This window comes from Branchiostoma belcheri, unplaced genomic scaffold, assembly GCF_001625305.1.
Source record: "Branchiostoma belcheri isolate BF01 breed outbred unplaced genomic scaffold, Haploidv18h27 scaffold53, whole genome shotgun sequence".
NCBI lineage: Eukaryota > Metazoa > Chordata > Leptocardii > Amphioxiformes > Branchiostomatidae > Branchiostoma > Branchiostoma belcheri.
The window spans coordinates 507,562-523,425 of NW_017804165.1; the positions used below are offsets into that span (position 1 = coordinate 507,562).

The window sequence follows — 15,864 nt, forward strand, 5'->3', positions numbered from 1 at the left end:
TTTAGATGCTGAAGAAAGTTTATTGGAAGTTCTTGCCCATAGGCTAATTGCAAGTACATGTAACATGAAAATAAAGGATGGATAATAAAACACAACCTTCTTGGCGAAGGTAATAACAGTACAGTATGTAACTACTACTAAATATTAAACACTAAATTTGAACTTATTGGGTTTGACTTCTTTTTCTAAGACAATGGAAGAGGAATGATCCTACTTTTTCTATAATGTGTGGGTTTTGTGATGTTAAGAATACTGAGATACTGTGATGTTGGAAGTTGAGAATTCTCCTTACGTGTAGTTTTTGTTGAGCACCCTACTGCACGTGCCCGGGTCCAGTCCTAGAAGGCTCTCACAGCGAACCAGATCCACCCCCAGACCCATGTTCTGGAAGTCAGGGTCGGGGGAAAGGTCCTTGTTGTGTCTTAAGAACACGAGGGTCTTCCTTAAGGTGTTAGCATGCTCAAAGTAGCGCTGGGCCTCTCCCTCTCCTACTGTCTCTATCTGTAGGCAGAAAACAGACATTTTGAACCAGCTACAGGTATCAACAAAAGGAACAGCTTCCTACAACATGTTTTTTGTACATTTGTATATTAAAGTAGAAAACACAGTCTCTTGCTAAGAATCTTTGCTTCCTAATGATAATGATAATGAAGCATGGAGTATCATCTTTTGGACCATGACTTCAGGACAGAAATATTGTAAATGGTCATGTTCATTCTGGCTTATGGTACTATCAACCATTATGTGTATATGTATGTCCTTGGCGCTGAACTACAGTCCAGTAATACTGTGTTCCCAATGCCTACAAACTAAACCTAAACTAACACATGTGGTAGTGCACAGCCACATTGTGAACATTACAACTTTTCAAGATATTTTTCCAGTTTATCCACTCTACAAAACATGATGTCAATCCTTTCACAAATGTGGTAAATCTGCATAAATAAATAAATGCTGTGGTGCATGTGACAAACCCACCTTCTCCAACTCTGCCAGGAAACTATCCAGTGACTCGTCACACAGTTTCCCCACCTCAAACATGGTGACTGCATGGCTCTTTAGACCCTGTAGTTTGTAGAAAGGACAGGCAGGGGTTGGTAATGAATTGCAGCAGTGTAGCTCCTCAAGTTTGCTAACAAGGCAACAGCATCAGTCTCTAGTAACCTTCAACCTCAACTTCTATATCAGAATCGTCATCAGTCTGTATCTGTATCAGTACAGTCCGTATATCCACCCTTCAGTGTAACACACCAGCTTCGCAGGCATGCGGCACAGCTGCGGCTAGCTATATCACACTTAAGGACTTGTTACAATCAATCTTTGCACAGTTAATTGCAGGAGTTGTTTAAAGCTTTCTAGTGATGATGCTGTGCTGCCACGTACCGAGTGGGGAGGGCTTTCCAAGGAGAAACTATGAAGATTATAATTATAAGACAAAGATAACTTTGTCATAACTTTGCATTGTAAATGTACTGCCTACGGGAAGGCAGAAACCTTTAAGTGCAGTCTGTAGCAGTAATGGAGCCAGTACTTACAGGAGACAGATTGCCCATCATGAGGAAGGCTGTGAGTGTGGAGTCAAACAGGAACCCAATCCTCTTCGTGTAGCCTGAGGTCGTGGCACTACCAATGCTAGCTGTGTCAGCTAGTTATGGGGAACAGAGATGCTTCAAATAAAGCCTTGTATTTCATAAGTTGAATAGGCAGGGCTCTCTCCAAGCAATGAAGAAAGGGTGCTCCCCCTCTCCCCCAAATCCTAGCACCTCTGCCAAAATGTTCAAATTTAGGGTTTTATCTTAGTATTTCATGAAAATTTGCTGATTTTTCATCAACCAATTCTGAGCACCTCTCCCCTCAGAATTTCTGTAGAGAACCCTGAATATGCAACTCAAATCTTACAGACAGAGCAATTAATGTAGGCAAAACATGTCAAATTTATTCGAACATACTGAAAAAGATAGACTTCAACATGCGTCAAGTTAAAGATTGTAGGCAAGGTGAGAAGTTGTTTGTACCTGAGCTGTGCTCTTCCAGACTGGCTGTGTCCACCTCATCAGCTGACAGCTCCAGGCTGGCAGGCTGGACAGTAGAACCCCAGTCAATCAGCAGCTGTTCCTCCTGGGACAGCCTGGGAACAGCAGTCAGGAGATAAACATTGTTAGTATTGGTCACGTTCATTCTGGCTTATGACAGTATCAACCATCATGTACATGTCCTTGGTGCTGAACTGCAGTCACATACAGATAACACATCCCAAAATGCTTGCAATCACACCTTGTGGTAACTATCCATATTGGTTAACATATCGCCTACTTTGTTTCTAATACATTACCGTGTAATTAAAATGGATTGTCCTCTGCCTTGTTAGATCTTGCACACACACACACACACACACACACACACACATAAACACCTAGCAAAAGGTAATCTTTGTTGGTACCTTAAAACATCATGAAAATCATACTTAAAAACCCTTAAGGTGTACAGGATATCTTGTATCAGTTGTCACAGAAAACTGTTGGGAGACAAAAGGAACTCACTTCTTCTGTGTAGAGATGGGCCTGTTTCTCCAGGAAGGATGGAGGCTGTCACCATCTGGGTCAGATCCCTTCTTCTTGGCAAAACCCAGTCGGCAGAACATAGACACTGCATTCTATAATATTATACATTGGAAAAATCCTCACAGTTACTCATACAACTATCAACACAGGCATGTCTAATGTGAGCTTAATCACACAACCAGGAGGAGGGATGAAGCAAATTTTAGACAACCTGCTGCAACCTGGGTATACACTTATACTTCTTATAGATGGGCAACTGTTTTAGGCACTGTATTTTGGGATTATGTTCAACCTATAGCAGGAATCGATGATGTTGTATCTTAAACATTCCATTGAGACTGTGTAGGCTTAAAGATAAAAAAAAAATTATCAAACACACATACAGTGCAGATGTTGATGAAACCTCTACCTTGACTAGCTGCAGATCAATCTGCAGGACATTGGCCAGCTCAGTGACTGTTGTGTGCTCATCGATGGACACAAAGATCTTGTACAACAGAGTCTCTAGATAGTCACCCTGCACTCGGTTCATCACAAAACCTTCCAGAGGGGGAACTGAAGGGATCAAATTAGCATTAACATCAAAGGAAAAAACTTGCTGTAAATGTAAAAGTATTTACATGTAGTAAGACTCTCATATCTCTTCAACAGTGTTAAGAAAGGCACGAATAAGGCTATGGACTTGATCATAAAATTTTGCCATTACAGACCGCGTACCGGTAACTGTTGTTACAACTGCAGAACTTACCAATGATGCAGTCATCATCATTTATAGGTACCTCCAGATACACAAGTCCCTTGTGGTACAAACCTGTTAAAGACAGAGAACATACAATGTAAATAATGAAACCTACATGAAGAAAGATGTAGCTCAAGTTCTATGTGTAACATCCAATGTTTTTTTTGTATTTGAGTAGTCATGATCAAGGATAAGCCCAGCAGGAAATGGTAAACACAGCACCAAATTCTAAGCACTTCTGTTACCGGTACTTTACCAACAGCTTTTTCCACATATTGTACTTATTTCAAAATCTAACTTACTTTGTACATATTTGTAGTCCAGCATTCCGATCTCCTGTGGCCCACTGTCTATGATTGTGTCCACCAAGTTCTTCTCAGAAACTTTACACATCTGATGGAGGAAAAATCAAGAACAAAGACTTCAAAATTCAGCCCCATGTATCAAAATGACATACAGCATACACTGTAGTATATACATGTAACTTGACAATCCTTATCCCATCTTACACATACATGTAGCACCCTGTATAGGTATGATTTGGGTTTTTTTCTTGTGCAATGCAGCATACTGCAATGAAATGCAATGAATGCGGAAGTAACTAAGCCACCGCATGGCAAAAAAATGTAAATCTATGACCTGATTAAGACATGAAATTAGTTAAAAAATTGTATAAAAATGCCAGCAGGACAAGGGTTTTAAACCATAATGACATGTGCCTGGTGTCTGTCCAGCCTACCTTGATGTCGTCCTCTGTGATGTACCCAGCCTGGGAGATCCACCACGGCTCCAGACTGATGTCCACTGGGGTGGTCGGTAGCAGGTCCCTGATCGGCTTTCTCCGGAAAAATTTCTAAAGAGAAAGACAAATATGACTTCATTGCAAGCAACTTTGATAACTGCTAAAGAGAACAACTCAAGTCTGTTACAGTTATATCACATGTACTATGTTCAATCGTTACCATACATTGTACCATGTACAACTGTCGAGCAATAAAGTTCTTTTATGTCAATGTAGTAACACTACTCAGCAGCTAAGTTCCAAGGTATGTCAAATTTTTTATTTATTCAAAATGAAAATCTTTGTGGTCAATTTTCTTTCTAGTTCTGAAAATACTGTTGGCAAACAACTTGCCTAGTACCTACATGTACATGTGTTCAAGAAGTGTGAACACCAATCTACCTTTGATGAGCGGCACTGGTTCATCAGGTCAATGTACTGGTTCCTGCCAATGCCCATCAGCCGCAGACCTGGCAAAATGATATCAAAAGTGAAGACATCTGATAGTGAATTGACTATTCAACAATTCTTTATTATTGGGCAGCTTTACCACAGCACCTTCTGAATTCGAAAATGCAAGACAACGATACATCTTTAAGTATTAGCAGTTCCAGTTTCTAACTCTGTGGGGTTTTGTGGCGTAATGGCTCGACTCAGAACCAAGAGGTCCTAGGTTCGAGTCCTGACGTGTCACCTATCTTGTGCCCTTGGGAAAGGCACTTTACATGACTTTTCTCACTTAACTCAAGTTTAAATGTGAGTATTGTCTCCTGTATTTGTTTCTATGTATGGGATACAACACCAGCAACAGCTGCCTGTGTCCCAAGTGTATAATAGTTACAATTTCAATAAATCGAACAATGCAGGACAAAAATACATCAGTATCAATTTGAGAGTTACAGTAACTGTTCCTAACTCACAGTCAGCGGCAGTGAAGTTGGGGAGTGAGTCGTAGCTCTTCTCGTTGGCCATGGTGTCCTCCATGATCCTGAGGTAGTAGGAGAAGGGGGTGATGCGCAGACCCTTCACCATGATGTCAGACAGGTGGTACGGGTACAGCAGCAGGTGCTCACGGCTGTACTGCAGCAGGTCCTCGTAGTAACGCTTCTCATCTTTACGCACATGGCGTACTGTGGAGGGACAGGAAACAAAAAAACAACAGATTTAGGCATGGGAACAATAATGTTATGTCCCAGTAGCAGATATGCTTGGTAGGCACATATCATTTAAGCTAAGTTTACATATAGTAAGAAATTGCAATGCAGTCTTGGAATGAAAATACAAGGTGCAGATTTCATCATCATCATTGTCATCATCGTCATCATTCCAGGGTGTCTTCACTCCTCCCTTGACTCCAGTCCTTTCTTAGTCTCTCAGTTCTTGGCCATGCAGAACCCAGGTGTTGCACTCTCTCCATCTCATACAGGACCACCCTCTGCATCTCCTCCACTCAGTCTAGAACCTGGTGTCCACTCAGTGGCTTTTGTTGTACGCCGGTTATCCTGTAGCGTCGCTATATGTTCTGCCCAGTAGTGGTGCGTGGCTGTGTTGACAGCTGTGATGATGTCTGTTACTCCCGTCTGCAGTCCAAACCAGGAGTTTCTTTTTCTGGTGCAGACTTAAGTAATATATATTTCAAGTCACTGTCATTGTTTGCCTGTGTAACAAAAGAGCTTATCAATAAGTCTTCACAGTGCTGCCAGTATAAGCTGCTGGTTTCCAGCTGGGCTTACAAATAGCAACAGGCTGTCATAGATGGCTCATGAGCAGACCACCTTCAGTGTAAGTGTGTACTAATGTACATGTACACGTGGTACATGACTGTTTCTCCATCTCCTGCTGAGAGGGCAGCAAGTCAAGGCTACTGCAGGTCAACATAAGTCCACCAGGGGGGACCCAACAGAAATGTTTTCAATACATACAGTGTATTGTATTCTTGGTATTTAAGGCAGTGAACTTTGACATTCTAAAGGCCACAGAAGGCACGGTGACTTTAACACTAATACTTATCAAGGTCTTCAAAAGTGATTTTTAGATTGGCTGATAGCTATCTTATCGTATGCACACCAGATCAAAGAGCACCCACAAGGCCCACACTTTCTGCTATCTATAGTTCCCTTCAACAATACTGATCTCTTAATCTATCTAACGACCTCTACTGAGCCTTTCTCCCACAGACCTGGTTCGGCCTGTTTGTGGTCTCCAAGGTCTGACCACAACAGACTTGAGGCCTTTAATTTTGAAAAAAAAAAACACAAAGAAACACTATCAAGTTTTACATTGACTTCACCTACTACTACTAGAGAGACAACTGGCAGTCTTTGACTCAGCATATTTCATAAAGCTGTTCCTTTGAGAATGCTCACTCCCTGTGGGGTAGAAGACTCCACCGTGCCATCTGGTAATAACCTTCAGGGTAAATCCAGGCCTTTGCCAGGATGATTAACTTTTCTCTATCTGATGACCCTTGACCAGGACTGGCGGGGAGTCTGCAAACTTCCGATCTCCAAATCCTACAGGTAGCTATAGGATAGCTTCACTCAGCGAAGGGGAAAACAGACATCAACACACACTGAGTGACTTGTCTTCAAGAAGGCCTTGTCCTCTCATTGGTGTCAATATCAACTGAAATGAACAACTGCACTTTAAGACATGGTCAATACATGTCTCAGAAAGTGCTGCTTACTGTATGTGTTGCATAATTTTGCAATGTCTGCCTCTGGTACCATATAGACTTGTACGCAGCCATGTATTAATAAGTTATTACTAAATGTACATCAGACCTCAACATAAATTATACATGTGTGTGCAAAACTGTAATTTTGTAAGTGGTATATTATCTTAATGAAATTGCCATCAACATTTGATGACAACATCTACCAAATATTACATGTGAGAAGTAAGTTCACACTTGAACTTGTTACTCTAAGGATAATGTTGCAAGGATGATAGCTCACAGAACAGATGACTTATCTTATATCTATAGCTATAAAGAACAAAACATCTTTGGCATAATTCCAACTTTACTCCCCTGTGAAGCATGTCACCCTGTGAAAACATAATCATACTTAATACCACGTCACTGTCATGAGCAGGTGTTGTGTTGTATGTAGGAGAGGAGGCTACATTCCCATCCTTAGGCAGGGGGAGGAGTAGAGTTGCATCAATGGGACAGAATTTAGTCCTTGTAAGTCCAGAGCTTAGACTGTCAGTTTTTGCGCCTTCTACTTAGAATTCTATAAATTCCATCCCTGCACCATGTGTAAACACAGTGCGGCATGTATGACAACATCAGTTAGAACTGAGGCATTCAAGTTCGTAAGGTTAGACAAGGGTTTCGATCTGGTTCAAGAAGCGTTGGCTGCCACCGGGGGTGGTCCACAGACCGCTTTGGACTTCATCAACTGGAACCCGGTCCACACAAAAGCTGCACTGTTCCACATCCTTCGGGGGAGGATAACTTATTAAACATCTTACTTTACTGCTGTCAGCCTCAGAGGAGGAAAAAGGATGCCTCCATCCTCTGACAGGTATAAGACTTTATGGTCTTAACTTCATTTGTGAAAGTTGAGCAAAATTTTGGACTACTAAATTAGATTTGGACCCAAAGCAAAGCTACTACACACGAGTTCTCATCTGGGACAAGAGCTACCAGTAATAGAATATGGCCTCTGTAAAACATGTGGGGGATAAAAGTTAGAAGGAGGACATACATATAATTTATCATGTGTTGTAGTAAGTAGTACTAAAAATAAACAATGTGTGCAGGATATTACAAAGTCATTATTCCTATTTATTGAGACAGCTGTGTACAGTATACTTTGGTTATTGAAGTCATGCTGTCTACTTTGATTAACGTTAACCCAATAAAATTAGGTCACCATATAATGGGACATGCTGCGCCATACTGAAGGGGCCCTGCAGGGGTGGCAGACAATGTACTTATGAGGAAGAGACAACTCCTTCAAGACCTCTTATAAGACTTCTCAACACTGTTTATTGACCATCCCTATGATGTTTATACCTCCTATAATGTTTATATCAGACATTTGAAAAGCTTTAAATATAATACAAATATTTACAAAACTGTAGTACCATTGTCAGTTACAGGTTGTAAGTATCCTGATTATAATAAGTGTACATACGTCTAATGTGTTAATAAGTTTGTAATGATATGTGTTTTTACGACTCCAGGAAGAATAGTGCAGTATATGTAGTATACGTATACTCACTAATGGAGATCCATCAAATAAGCAAATGAACCATTCGCTAAATGGAGAGCACTGAATGTGTTTGTCATGAACATTTCAGAACACAAACTTTAAGATTTCCAGTTGAGAGACAGATTGACCAGTGGTCAGGTATCCAGGTGTGCAGCTGTGTGTCCCAGAAGCAGAGGTTAAAGTTGAAGAGTGACCCGTCAGGACAGTGCAGCAGTGTGTTTCTGTACTGGAGTGTGTTTAACATGTTTTAGCACCTGAAAAGGAAGGCTTTACAGTGCCGGAACAACTTATTGCTTCCAGTCCTCGAGGGGACATCATAATATCAAATACCTATTATGTTATTGGAATAAATTATAGTCAAATTCCTCTGGATTAAAGGTAATATGTAATAAGGTAATAAGGTCACATTAAAAACCTCAAGACAGTAATCTTGTTCAACTTGGTCCAAATAGTCTAGAAGATGGTGTCCAGCTTCCATATACAATGTACATGTAGGCTGAGAGAAAGTTGCTCCATCAATTGATCAATACACTACTAACCAATTAGTTATTGATCATTGGTACCACCTGTAATTTGAAAGATGAGTACGAAGAAGACTTGTCTGATGCTGGTTTGTCTCTGAAGCCAAAGCTGATGCAATAAAAAACATTTCTAGGGTTCTCTACATGAAAGTCCATTAGTCCTTGTAAATACTGTTACAGGCTAGGGTCTATGAACTTTTTCTCAATTTGTCTGCTTTTCTTTTGTCAGAGTATACACTGTCAGATATTATCAGCATAATGGACTGGAGAGAAATTGGCTATTTACAGTCAGTTCTACTTGAATTGTCATTGTAAATAGCCAATAGCCAAAATGTATATAATGCAATGGGATCAAACTCGCAGACAGTAAGAATACAAACTATTAGAAGAAAATGTCAAGCTTAAAAAGAAATCAGTCAAACATGCAAACTACGTGACATGTATGGTGTCAGTGCTATGTTGTAAGTATGAAAGTCAATCTCTATGTCTGCATTAACTGTAAACAATAGGGTCAAATAGGTTGTCCAACCTGCTGGGTCATCCATGCTTATTTACATAACTGTGGCCAAACCTTTACGATTCTGTCCCTTCAGGCTCCAGGGAGCATCACACACCTAAATACTTATCTGACCCACCCATCAATGAACTTTGACCTGAAGATGTACTTGGCTTAGTAACATATTGGACTCAACTACAGGAACGAGGATGATCACTTTTCCTCTACATGTACTTATAAGAGGACCACGAGACGTTACACGGATAGTGAGTGAGTGAGTATAAGCAATATACAGCAAAGCCTGTGTCCAAATTACTAAACTAAAATCTTCGAAATCAAGAGCTCTTCCAGTCATCTTCAGAAAGTCATACTCGACATTCTTCACCAGGGATGAGTGTATACATCTTTTAGAAAGGCCTTTCTATCATCTTATGCTATGATATTTTCTTTGTGTTAATATTGGTTTCTTATGTTGTTCTTACTCATAATAAGTTATGATTTGACTAATGGAAATTTATTTTTTTGTTCAATATGATATGTTCTTGATTGTCTTACTTTATTGTTTAGATATCTAATTCGCCGTGTTAACTTTATATTATCTTGTAACTATTTTGAGTTAATTTGTTTGCTTGTCCCTTAATACATTGCAAGTTAAATGTAAATGTAATAAATGTATGTAAATAAGAGATCGTAAAATTAATAGGATTTGGGAGAGTCTACTAGACAAACCTTCAGGTTTCTTGGGCTCTCCAGCATATATTTGCTTGTATATAATTTCTTTTAATACTGTTACTTTTTATGTGCAAATTGACAATAAAAAATAAACAATCATCACACAAAAAGTCATGATATGAAAGGATCAATTCAGACATGGTTGCGTTGTTTAAACTGTAGCTGCTTTATTTCAGGAACATGGAATATGTTGATACAAAATTACGACTCGTAAATGACAATACCCAGAGGTAGATGACATGATTAATATGTTTTTTACATGCTCCAACTGCATGAAACACACAGTGTTCCTCCCTACTGTATACACCAGAATAACCTATCACACATGAAGTTATGAATATGTCACATGGATACACTGGGCAAAAGTTACACTGCTTCAAAAATTCTCTGTCATATAGCAAATGTCCATCATCCTTTGTTCTAAATAAATATTTCTAACAGTATATTGTAATACTTGAATACACAGTTGCACCGTGTTTACAGATCAATTCATTCCTAATTCCTAATAACCATAAAAGTAATGATACATGTTGTAATACTCATTATACGACATTTAACAGAAAGGCAATAAACCCACCTGTATATAAAAAATGTATATCAAAATATAAAACCCTAATGGACATTACGAGGGAAATTCATCTAAAAATTGCTTTTTACATAACATAGAAAAAAATATTTTACACAACCTGAAAACCACACTTGTCAACCTTTGCTGAATGTTGTAAAATGCAATCTTTTCTTTTACTCATGACCACAAGAATGCAATCCAACAAATTTCTCAGACCAAGTGGGCCATGGCTCATTGTTTGCTGTGTTGATCTTGTCACTAAAGCAGTGAACCTGATTGTACAAAGTAAGAGGCTTTTTTCTGGTGCAAATGTGGAATTCAGGAAAAAACTATAAAATATGTAATATTAACAGGTGTGACACACCTGGTGTCACAGCTAAAACACAGAATACAATAATTCTAATTCTACAGACAGGACTTGGCAGTCTGTTGGTAACAGCAAGAAAAAAACTTCTGCTAAAGTATGGAAATAGATACAGTAAGTTCTGCATACATACTGATGGTCTGACATACATCTAGACCAGCTATGGTGGTCTTCCTGTACAACCACAAGGTTTCAAACTGGCATGTAAACTGGCATATAAAAATACTCCCGACCTTTTAAAAAAAAATCCGCACATTATACGTATAATGTAATTTTGGACGTTTTTTTTCGCTCAAAACCGTTGATTTAGGGCCTGAAACGCGTTATACAGGCTAATTTTAACAAAGTCACTATTCCTTTTAGAAATGGTCGGAAATGATGTTCTTGCATTCCTAACATTATACTGTCTGTAACTGACTTCCTGATTACAAACACATCAGTGGTTTAACATCCAACAATTGATTATAACAAGTTTTTATTTTACAAATCTAGATATGGTATTCATAATCCTCCACATCACATTGTAACAACTAAAAATAATTAACTATCATTCTTGTCTATTTTTATGGCAGTAGAGATTTTACGTCACCGCAAATGCCAAAGAGATCATTTGGAACAATTTATACAAGACCAGCCAAATAAGTATATTACACTTCAACTGCCAAGTCCACCTGACAGCCTGTTGCAAACTCAGATAGGTTTATATTCTCCACTCAGATCAAAGCAGTCTCCTCCAGTTGATGCCAGTCCAAACTGGGCCCCATTGCCTGTTTGATCTGGTCTGAACTGGTTCAGACTGGTCTGATCTTCATCGACACTGACTTTAAGGAGTAGAAAGCCCCCTTCCAGTCCCACCACACGATGCCCTGAAAGTTGGCAGAATCCGCTCTCCTCTGGTACTTCCCATTCAGCAGGGAGTGACTGCACGACCCATACCACCACCCCCCTCCCCCATCTCTCTGGGCACAGTTCCCCTCCATGGCATCATTGTCCCTGTCCTTGGTAGTGAACGACCTTCCATTGTTCATACTCATGGAGTCTCCTGCCGTTCCAGTGTAGCCTCCGAGCTTCAGCATGAAGTCCTCGTTCTCCTCACAGACTCGGAAGGAGGAGTAGATGGCGTACGCCTTGTTGCCTTCCCAGTCCTCGAGATCCACGCGGAGCTTGTAGTGCCCCTGGTTGCTGAGGCGGTAGATCTGGTTCAGACCCAGCCAGTATTCGCCCGTAACTCGGCCGAAACCATTCTTGTAGTCGATCCAGCTGCGAGCGAAACTCACTGACCTGGAACAGTAAGAACAAGAGTCAGTTTTAGCATGGAAGCTCATCTGTGTTGGTAACATACCCAATGCAAACTGGAGAAGCAGGGTCAACTCTTGAGTGGCAGTAACTTTATTTCAACAAGACTGACTTTCTTTATCTTAGAAGTTCAAACAGTTGGGTAGTCTCTTCAGTTCTAACTCATCACTCTTGACAGCTTGGCAGATGAATTCAGATTAAGAACAAGTTGCTTAACAGTGGTATACAAAAAACGTCTTACATGTATATAGAAATCATCCTTGTTTTCCCTGGTTCTACTGAACATCCATCCTAACCTCACACAATCAAGCACAATCAAAGGCAGTGAACAACAAACTACAAGACATGCATGTTGCTTGGAGAAACTTACCCGTCAAACCTCCTCTGAAAGACAGTCCATCCCCCCTCAGCTGTCTTCATGTCACAGTACACAGGAATGGCAGGTGTCTTCAGGTAAGGGTCCTCCGGGATGGTGTACACATGGTTCAGTCTGTAACCTCGCTGGTACAGGTCGTAACAGTCACGGATGTTTCCTGCATCAACATGTGAAAAAACAGTATCTTTTAACTTCATGCAGATATAGGAATCCAAATTCTATATTTTGTAGATCTTGCCAACACAATGAATAAAGTCACATGTGGGTAACAAATGATGGTCTTAGAATAAATATTGTGTAATGTTATCAAGTACCTTCAGTAATGGCTAAATGTGCAATTCAGTGATGGCTAAAAGTGCAATTCAAAATTATACAATACACTTTTAACAACTGAGAATGGCTGTCACTGTCGTAATGCCACAGAGTGAAAGATCTGTTTTTAATGGAGAAATCAGTCATCATAAAGTGTCACCACAAACAAGTTGAGTCAGCTTTCAGAATCGGAAGTACATGTACATATTCTGTAACCCTGTCAGTGACTGTGAAGAGACCTCAGTTCTGTAGACGTCTCTCTAAAAACAATTTGTATATTGTTGAATCCCTGAGCTATTGAATCTATACCATTTATCATACACATCTATTTTGCTCATTGCTGGAAAGAGAAATAACATACTACAGTCGTTCTGTCCCAGCAGGGGTGCATGATGGGTAATTGCTATCTCTGTCACCAGGTAGTGAGGTGGAATGACCCCTGGTTATGGCTCAGGGCTGTAAATTTTTTACTCCGCAAACCCCGTCATTAAGCAAAGACAGCGTCGGTGGAATTCTTTTGTCTAAGTCTAAACCATTCGCCTTCAGCACAGCTTTTATTGAGTGATATTTGGAATACCAACTCTATTGAAAAGTTTGTAAGTGCCTTCAAGTAATTACGAGTACCCACATATCATGAATGTTTTATACCACATCAAAGGCTGCTTAACAGTTGGACAATTACTTACAATTATCACAAAGGTAATGGTACCTTAAAAATCAAATAACTTTTTCTTCACTTGATTCAAAGTTGTAGAGTCATACAATGCATTAGGCTACAGTGAACAGAGGTAGTCTGTCACATCATAGGTCACTTTCCCTCAGGATATTTACTTAAGAACGGTAAAATCATTCTGTAATTATCAAGAAGGTTGGTTACTTTGACCTTTGAAAGCTATACTGTTACTGTTACAGTATCTTTTTTCACTTCATGATATTGACAGTAAGCCATAATTGTATATATATAGAAGATGAAAAACATTTTGTCCTGGAATGCCCATTGTACAGAGATCTACGCATCTCTCTCTTTAACACTATTAAACTGGGCCAGCGATTTACAAAGTTAACAAACGACGAACTGTTCACATACATAATGTCATCGTCTAAACACCTGGTGATTGAGAAACTCTGTGAATTCGTGTACGCATGTCTCAAGAGGAGAGAAGAAACTAGTAAGCTATTGTAAGCTTTAGAGTTAGATGAATTATAGTATACAGTAGCTGTTAGTTTTGTTTTGTTTTTCTTCTTATACAATTCCCTACGTACTAGTAACTAGTATCATACAATATGTTATGTCATCCAATGCATTTAGCCCGGAAGGGCATGAATATGCAATAAACATCATTGTCATTAAAGACTATTGGCACCTGTAGTCAACACAATCATGTTAACTGTATAAAAATAAGCGCATTTGTGCATATACTGTTAAGTAAAATAGCACGATACAATAATTCATGATCTCCCCACAAGGTTTTGGAATGACATCCCTATCACATTTTATGAAGCCTAATGTTTAATTTGCAACTAAATGGTATCCTCACCAATAGTAATGAATGCTGCATTATCTATAATTACAGTTAGTAGTATTACTGACAGAAACATTGCTTTTCTGTCAACTTGAGTCAAGTCAAGACATGAGATCTCTGGTACTGTGTGTGCATAGCTTTGAGACTGGTGTCCACTTAAAACAAAAGTGCTGTACACAGTAACACTAACAGTTCTAACAGAAAATTGCTGTTATTATAGTGTTAATATCTTAAAAAGTGTTTAACAGCAATTTTCTGCAGCATTTTTGTCTAGACATAGACACAGACAAGGTCTTATGATTCATCTGTTATCTTCCGTCCATTCAGATAAATAATGACTGCACCAGAGGCTACCAACAGCCAGAAATTAGCAAACGACCGCAGCCACACAGGGGACCCGTATACTGATTGTCTCCTGTTGATAAATACAAACAAAGGCTTCAAACAACTGCGCCGGCTCTGGAGCTAAACCGCAGATGAGGAAACACTAGTCTAAGACTGTTCCAACCAGAGGAACCATGATGTCCCTGTGTGATATTGAGACCATTGGTGCTGAATAAAGACCCTTCTTCAGCACAGATAAGGAATGGAAGTTCAAGTACAATGAGTTTCTTGTAAAATGATTTACAACATGTTGAGTTTGTTTAGTGCATGTATTTCTTGGCATTTATTTGGTTGCCTTTGATATTAATGTGCTCTCAAGCAGAACTTTGTCTGGATGCACAGATAGCCAGTTTGATTGAATTTGTTAAACCATGGAATGTATCATGAGAGGAGAGCACCATAGCCTTTCAAAGTAAAAGGGGCATATGAAATATCACACATCTTTTACCATTGATGACAGTTGTTTGAAGAAAAACTTTATATCCATATTTGAATGTGACATGAAGTTTCAGATTGGCTTTAATATGAGTTTTGGCTTCAGATCAAAGTACAGAAGAAGGGAAGTGACCTGATGACTGACAATTTTCCCTGCTGGAGACCCTTAATATTAAACCCTTCTTCATTCAGGCGACACACCGCAATTTATTTCTCTCTCCCTGCCAAGAAGTAAATCACTCTGCTGCTATTTATATATACATATACATACAATGTATAGCAGACTGTGAGTTGAAGTTGTGCCATTATGGACCAATGCCCAAAGTCTTAAAAGTGTCATGTACAAGTTGGCCAAAATCACAATGGACTAATAATCTTCTGCAAGTACATTTCACAAAACATGTCATTGAAAATGTCACACCAAATACATGTACCTTTCTATGCTCAGAATTACTTATATTTCTGTACTGTATAGAAAAATAATACATCCCACAACCGTACTTGTTTTTTAACTTAAGGAAGCAGACTGAAGTTGAACATGTCTGACAGGTGT

The 15,864-nt window shown here is 39.4% G+C and overlaps 1 protein-coding gene across 1 annotated transcript in view; it reads right to left on the reverse strand.

Moving 5' to 3' along the window:
* The window catches only part of LOC109480943 (protein FAM91A1-like), a 38,054-nt gene that overhangs the window by 4,640 nt on the left and 17,550 nt on the right, over window positions 1-15,864 (reverse strand). The window contains exons 3-13 of the mRNA XM_019783371.1: window positions 5,002-5,211; window positions 4,484-4,551; window positions 4,040-4,153; window positions 3,603-3,693; window positions 3,310-3,372; window positions 2,971-3,116; window positions 2,541-2,653; window positions 2,016-2,128; window positions 1,536-1,645; window positions 979-1,065; window positions 293-501 (exon numbers count right to left, since the gene is read on the reverse strand). Of these exons, the coding sequence (XP_019638930.1) occupies window positions 293-501; window positions 979-1,065; window positions 1,536-1,645; window positions 2,016-2,128; window positions 2,541-2,653; window positions 2,971-3,116; window positions 3,310-3,372; window positions 3,603-3,693; window positions 4,040-4,153; window positions 4,484-4,551; window positions 5,002-5,211 (1,324 nt within the window). The remainder of the gene's footprint in view (window positions 1-292; window positions 502-978; window positions 1,066-1,535; window positions 1,646-2,015; window positions 2,129-2,540; window positions 2,654-2,970; window positions 3,117-3,309; window positions 3,373-3,602; window positions 3,694-4,039; window positions 4,154-4,483; window positions 4,552-5,001; window positions 5,212-15,864) is intronic.